Raw genomic sequence first — 7,431 nt, 5'->3', positions numbered from 1 at the left:
ATCGTAGCTGAGCAAGGATTCTCCTCACAGCTCCAGGGCAGAAGGGAGTACCTATGGTCGTCCATATGTCAAAGAATAATCAAGAAAGCAGCCAGAGCCTCTCATAAGACCTTGGAGGAATAAAAGTCCCAGTGGGGTATATAAAAACCTTCTCCAGCTTTGGAACTGTGGTAAATCAGTCATAGGCTGAGGACATGAACAAACAAAAGAAAAAGAAGAATGTGACCATAGAAAATTACTTTGGTCCCATGGAAGATTCAGAATATTACAAAATCGAAGCTTCTGTATCCAAAACCTCCAAGAGAATTAAAACATGGGGGCAGCTAGGTGGCACAGTGGATAGAGCACTGGCCTTGGAGTCAGGAGTACCTGAGTTCAAATCCCGCCTCAGACAGTTAATAATTACCTTGCTGTGTGGCCTTGGGCAAGCCACTTAACACCATTTCCCTTGTAAAAACCTAAAAAAGAAAACCAAACAAGAAATAAAACATGGGCTTAGGCTATGGTTGAGCTCAAAATGGACTTTTAAAAGAAATTAAGGGAGATAGAGGAAAAACTGGGAGGAGAAATGAGAACAATGTAGATAAAATCATGAAAACCAAATCAGCAATTTGCTGAAAAACCTACCAAAAAAATACTGAAGAAAACAATATGTTAAAAACCAGTTTAGGCCAAATGGAAAAAGGTCTTAGGAAATCCATCTTACTTTATAGAACAATGAAGAGGAAGGTATGGAATAAGGGAGAATGAGGGAAGGAAAGGGGGGAATACATGATACAAGAGAGGGAAAATTGTAGGAGAGGGTACTCAGATACAACACATTTTTGAATGGAGATAGGGTGAAAGGAGAGCAAAAGAGTAGAATAAATGAGAGTAGGAAAGAATAAAGTGGAGGGAAACGCAAGTAGTAATGGTAACTGTGGGGTCAATCTGTAGCAACTGGCAGCAAGAAAAACTGGTGCCATAAGAGACCATGGATGAGAATTCACCATCCTCACTGCCAAAAAGAGCCATCTATAGCTTCATTATTTTCCTAAGCTCCCGGTGTGGCTTCATACTCTATCTTGTGTGGAAATTTATTCCTGAGACCTGGTTAAACTCCATAGGACTAACATATTGGCCTCAGAAGTACTTTTCAGTGGCTTTGCCAGTCTACCTCCTGATTACCTTAGTAATTACTTATATATTGATATTTGGAATTAACATGTTGAATATTTCTACACTGGACATTATTCATACAGTCACAGATAACTCTACCAAAAATAAGACACAGGAGAAATCTCAAGAAAAAGCTGTCCCAGCCTTAAAGGACATAACTATTGGTGAAATAAGCCAAATGTTTATTGCTGCCAGAGGACTATATACTAAAAACTGAATCCTAAAGAGACCATCTTAATCCCAAACATTCATTTAAGAATTTTTAAAATTGGATTATTTTTGACTATTGATTTTTCTGTCTCTTCCAAATACCTTGTATTCATTGAGAAGGGAAAAATATTCAAATTGATTATATAGGACCTGACCTTGGAGTGAGCAAAACATTGATTCAAGTCTCCCTTCTGAGACCCTAATTGTAAGATGATGGGCAAATCATTTCACTTCTCAATGTTCTGTTTAACTCTCTAAAATTCTATGTCACAGAGAAGATGCAGGGATTCCTCTTCTGGTACTTCCCTATATTAGTTTAATAATGGATCTAGTCCCTATCTCAATGAGATTTTTTAGGAAAATATTCCAAATATCATTTGATGCATGGAAGAAATAAAATATTATATGTCATATATACTAGCAAAGAAGCTCTAATTAAAAATCAGTCTAATTAAACACTATAGTTAATGAACAAAAAAATACTAACTGTGGTAAAAGTATTGAAGCAACTTTTCTGGTGCATTTATGATAAAGAATGCAACTCATCCCAAAAACAGAGTCTTTTTAATCTGAACACAGACTGAAGTACAATATTTTCTCACTCACTATTTTTGAGCTTTCTCATCTTCTTGGGGCTGTATGTTCTCTCTCATAGCAAGATTATTGTAAAGGAGGGGCACAGGTCAACCAAGAGAGGGGAGACCATCTTAGGCAGTGCACAGCAGTGTGGATGAGTAGTGTGTTTGTTGAGGAGGTCAGCTGGAGGTTCTCAGAAGCAGCAATGATCTGCAGCCAAATCCCCTGGGTACCAGCCAAGCAGGCCAACAGCTCAGCAGGCCAACTGGGAGGGCTCCAACATGGTTCTACAGACAGATACCCATGTAACCAGTGTGACTCCAAGCTTCTTGTTTTCCCAGTTTGGAAGATCTGCACACAGACTTGTCCTCCAACACAAGAAGCCTGGGTGAGCACACTTTGTTCCCAGAAGGAGAAAAAATCATAATGACTGACAGTTAATATGGAAATAAGGAAGATAATAACAATTAAAAAGAAGACAGGAACAATAGTGAATGTGAATAGGAGAATATGAGTTGGTCTCCAGCCCCAAAAGACTTCTTGGAACATCTCAAAAATAATTATAAAAATCAAGTAGGACACCTGAGAAAAGAAATTCAAGAGAAATTCTATATCTTGCAAAAGGAAGCACTAAAATTGATGAAAAAAATACCCCTTAATATATAATTGAGCAAATGAAAAAAAAATTAGCATTGGTCAAAGAAAACAGTTCATTCAAAAATACAATTAGGCAAATGGAAAAATACCTATAATATAGAATTAGACAACGAAAAGGAGGTTCAAATGTTTACTGATGAAAATAATCCTTGAAAAATAGAATGGGGGAAACAGAATGTAATAACTCTATGAACAATCAAAAATCAGTCAAACAAAATCAAAAGGCTGAAAAAGCAGAAGAAAATGTAGCATAATTCTTTGGTTATAATAACTGACTTAGGACAGATAACAAGAAATATTGGACTACATGAAAGCCATTATCAAAAATAGAGCCTGGGAAACATCTTTCAAGAAAAATCATCAAGGAAAATTGAACTTATATAGAACCAGAGGGTCAAACAGTCATGCCAAGGTATTTTCTAGTCAAATTCCAGAATTATCAGGTCAATGAAAAAATACTGCAAACATCTTGAAAAAACCCCACAAAAACCCCACAGAGCCACAATCAGGTTTATCTAAGGTTATTGGCAACATGAATATGAAAGGACTGAACCATCTGGAGGGCAAAGGAACTTAAATTATAGCCAAGAATTAACTGCCTAACAAAATTGATCATATTCTTTTTGAGGGAAACAATAGATATTTAAAAAAAATCAGTGACTTTCTACTTCTGGTCAAGATGGCAAAGAGAAGACAGGCACAGTGCTAAAAGTCTCCTGGTATTCCCTCATATATGATATAAAACAAATCTCTTAACAGAAATCCAATGTATAAAACCCAGAAAGAAAATCCAGGAGAAGAGCATCCACCTCTGGATCTGTCTTCCATGATGCTGGGTGAGCCCAGGTGCAGACCAGGTGAAACTGGGAGCCTGGATTAGCCTCAGATTAGCCTGATTAGCAGAAGGTCAGGAGCCCAGGAACCTGAGGCCTGAGAACCAGACTGGCTTGATCAGTCCAGTGGCTTGAGACTGGTGGATCATGGAGGCTCATGCCAACTAGGGAGGAGAGGCAATGGTTGTGGTACTAACCATCTGGAACTTGCAAACAGAACTAGAGAGAGAGAGAGAGAGTTCCTTTCTGGGAGAGTAGCAGATATCCATCCCTGCACCACTCTGGTCAAGAGTAACTCAGAGTCCATACCTTCATTTCAGCTGAAGCCTCTTCTTAGGACAAACACAATTACAGCCCACTTTCCACCCCAGGCTAAGACTGAGCAGTGGAACAAGTTCAGCTGTGAATAGGGAGAGTGATTACTTCACCCCAGGGTAGAGGGCATCATTGATCAAAGATAAAAGTATTTAACAACTTCAACCACTCCCTCCAGGCCAAGGGAGAGGACTTCAATCAAGATCACAGACACTCCAGAGAAAGCAAATAGCACCCCCTCCTGGCCAGTTAGAGATATTACACTCAATGAGCACTGCCTATTGGTTAGCTGGAGATATTACACTCAGTGAGTAAAGTACATAGGGATCCCAACACCAAACCTCTGTGAACCAGCCCATCTCCAATACAGCAGCTTAGGATAACGAAGAAAGGTCAATTCAGAGGAGAAGCTATCGAAAAATTCTTGGCTTGGGTTATCTATTTCTGAAAGAATTTTTCTGTCTTTGTGTCCCTGAAATTAATTTATTACCTTCACTAAGAATTTGTATACTCTGCCAATTGGTGCCTATATGTTTAATAATGATAGTGCTTCATTGCCTATGTTTCCTTTTAAGATGTAACTTCCTTCTTCATTACTTTTAATTAGATCTAATTTTGCTTTTGCTTTGACAGAAATCAGGATTTTTGACTCTGCTTGTTTTAGCTTTAAACAATGAATAATATATTTTGCTTAAGGCTTTTACCTTGACCCTATGTGTATTTCTCTGTTTCAAATGTGCTTTTTGTAAACAACTTATTTTAGGATTATGCTTTTTTAATTCATTTAATCCATCTGCTTCTATTTGTGGGAGAGTTCATTCCACTCACATTGACAGTTAAGATTACTAACACTGTATTTCCCTCCATGCTCCCTTTTCCCATTTATACTTTTTTCTTTCTCCTTTTCCCTGACTACTGATTTGTTCCCTTTTCCTTTTAACTTGTTTCAATTTTGCCTTCCCTTTTATCAGACCCTTATTCCTTTTTGTTTCCCTTCCCCATACTACTTCCCTATAGGATTGGTTAGATTTTTAAACATAATTGGGAATGTACATTATTACCTCTGTGGGCCAAATCTGTCCTCCCTTCATTCCATCTACCATAATAGGTCTACATGTGGGCGTTATGTATTGTCTATTGATTAACATTCTTCTGATATAATTTCATCTTTTCATGTCTTTATTTTTTTAACCCTGTCTCATACCTACAGCACTTGTCCTTTTGTACTGAAATAAGAATATTTCTCAAGTGTTGTTTGAATGATAAACAACATTGCCTCAGAATCACCACCTAAGTATATCTCCCTCTTTTGTTCCATTAGGAATACACATCTTAAGAGTCGTAAATAATATCAAATTATAATCAATTTATACCACAATCTCTTTTCAAATATACTTTATGCTCCAGGAGTGGCAGCGGCGGCAGCGACAGAGGCGGCAGAGGTGCAGAGGTGGAGATGGAGGCAGAGCAGGGCGCCGGACAAGGCCAGGTCTGCACGGGCCGCACCACCACCGTGTCCCTGTTTGCTAAAGCCTTAGTCTCCCAGGTCGCAGCTACAGAACCTTGGCCTGAGTATGCTACACTTTATCAGCAGCTGAAAGGGAAACAAATTTTGCTTTCTGATAATGCTTCTTTTCTTGCCATTCAGGCCTTTTTGCAAATGTGTGAGCTCCCCACCAAAGTGGTTTGTAGAGCAAATGCCGAATATATAAAGTACCTTTTATTCATGTGGGAAATCAAGTGGTATCAGAACTTGGTCCAATAGTCCAATTTCTACAAGCCAAGGGCCATTCTCTTAGTGATGGGTTGCATGAAGTCCAAAAAGTTAGTCAATAATATGTTGTTGACAGCAGAGTTGTATCTTCAGTGGTGTGATGAAGCTACAGTAGGGTAGATCACTCACTCTCAATATGGATTTTCTTATCTTTGGCCTCTGAACCACATCTTGGCTTATCAAAAACAATGGGAAATCAAACGCAAGATGAAAGCCATTGGATGGGGTAACAAGACTCTGGATCAGGTTTTAGAAGCTGTAGACCAGTGCTGTCAAGCTCTTTCTCAAATATTAGGAACACAACCTTATTTCTTCAATAAGCAGCCAACTGAACTTGATGCCCTGGTCTTTGGCCATCTTTTCGCAATCCTTACCACTCAGTTGACCAATGATGAACTCCATGAAAAGATGAAAATTTAAAGCAACCTCCTTATTTTCTGTAGAAGAATTGAACAGAACTACTTTGGAGAAAATGGGAAGGGACACATGGCCCTCAGGTTGGCTTAGAGAGACTTATTGGAAAAGTTTAATTCTTAAATTAGGTTTAACTTCATGATTTTAATACTATCAGAATTTTAAAAATGAACACAACTTTTAGAAACCTCCAGATGTATATAGCAAACCCTATATATGTATTTAGTAGCCAATGTACACAGTAAACAATTCTGAATTAATGTATTGTATTCTAAATTATGTATGTTTATTTTTTTGAAATATGTATTTACATTCAAATAAAGCTTTAATAGTGATACAGTTTTTTCCCCTAATTACTGTCAGTTTTCTGCATGTGAAGTGAAAAACTGATTTATTCTTACCAGGGCAAAGACAAAAAAACAAAAACAAAACACAGAAGGTATTTTGCTAGTTAGATGGTAAAAATGGACTGTGTGGGAAGGGAATGATCATTTTAAGACTGAATAAAATATACACCTAGAAAATTTGCCTATTTACAGGCTGTATAATTAATGTACTAGTATAACATTTAGAAAAATATTTTTTATCTGAAATCAGTTATGAAAAGAGATACTTAAGGAAGTAGTTAAGGTACATTTGATTAAAAAATTAAATATAATTTCTGACATTTAGATCAGAGAAAAAAAAAGAATAAAACAAACAGACTTTATGGACACATAATCCTCATGATATAAAGTATTATGTAAAGCCAAATCATTTCATGATTTATTTATGTCGACTCTTTCTAAATATATTCTCTTTCTCTGTCCCTATAGAACTACAAGACTTGTTAACTAAAGTACAGGTTACACACTCCCTCTCTGTCTCTATAGCATTTCAACACTTGTTAACTAATGTATGGAATAATGCAAAATCACTTCATGATACATTTATATTCTGACTTTCTATATATACACTCTCCTTCTATCTCTTTTGTACTATACCCTTCTTAAGTAAAGTATCTAATAAAGTAAGATTGCTTTTTGATTTAATTATGTTCAGAACCTAAAAATTCTCTTCCTCCTTCTGTCCCAATAGAAAACATAGCCCTCATAATCAGCATCACTTCATTTATACCCATGTTCCTTAAGTACAATTCCTCCAACTAATTTCTATTCTCATTACCAAGATATTGGTTAAAGGCTGGTCATCTTTTACCCATTAAAAAAATTGTGTTTCTTTTAACTATCCTCTGAAAAATACAGTTCTCAAGAGTTAAAAGTATTGTGTTCCCTTTTAGGGATTTATATACAGTTTAATGTTCAGGACTAGAGTCCCCCCAACACTTTGTTTTTACCTTTTGATGCATATATTGAGTCTTGTGTCTGACGATAGAGTAACATGTAAAATGTAATGAAGAATTAAATATTTCTTCATTTCTCTACATTTCCCTTTCTTTTCTTTTTTATGGTCATTCAATTCAATTCAGAAATGATGTGATGATTAGCTGTCAAA

General features: G+C 36.7%; 1 protein-coding gene and 1 pseudogene across 1 annotated transcript; both read left to right on the top strand.

Moving 5' to 3' along the window:
- Nucleotides 1-973: 973 nt before the first annotated feature.
- LOC141492005 (phosphatidylinositol N-acetylglucosaminyltransferase subunit P-like) lies at nucleotides 974-1,375 on the top strand. Its single transcript, XM_074192684.1, has one exon. It carries the CDS (start codon nucleotides 974-976, stop codon nucleotides 1,373-1,375), a length of 402 nt encoding a protein of 133 aa, XP_074048785.1.
- A 723-nt stretch (nucleotides 1,376-2,098) lies between these two features.
- LOC141492329 (metaxin-2 pseudogene) lies at nucleotides 2,099-6,030 on the top strand (annotated as a pseudogene).
- The last annotated feature ends 1,401 nt before the right edge of the window (nucleotides 6,031-7,431 follow it).

This window comes from Macrotis lagotis, chromosome 6 (assembly GCF_037893015.1).
Source record: "Macrotis lagotis isolate mMagLag1 chromosome 6, bilby.v1.9.chrom.fasta, whole genome shotgun sequence".
In the NCBI taxonomy this organism is placed as follows: domain Eukaryota; kingdom Metazoa; phylum Chordata; class Mammalia; order Peramelemorphia; family Peramelidae; genus Macrotis; species Macrotis lagotis.
Note: the sequence above shows the minus strand (reverse complement) of the source record. Positions and strands in the feature narration are given on the sequence as shown.

What these genes read in the sequence shown, in the direction of transcription:
- LOC141492005 (XM_074192684.1), top strand. Translation starts at nt 974, where the DNA reads ATGGATGAGAATTCACCATCCTCACTGCCAAAAAGAGCCATCTATAGC.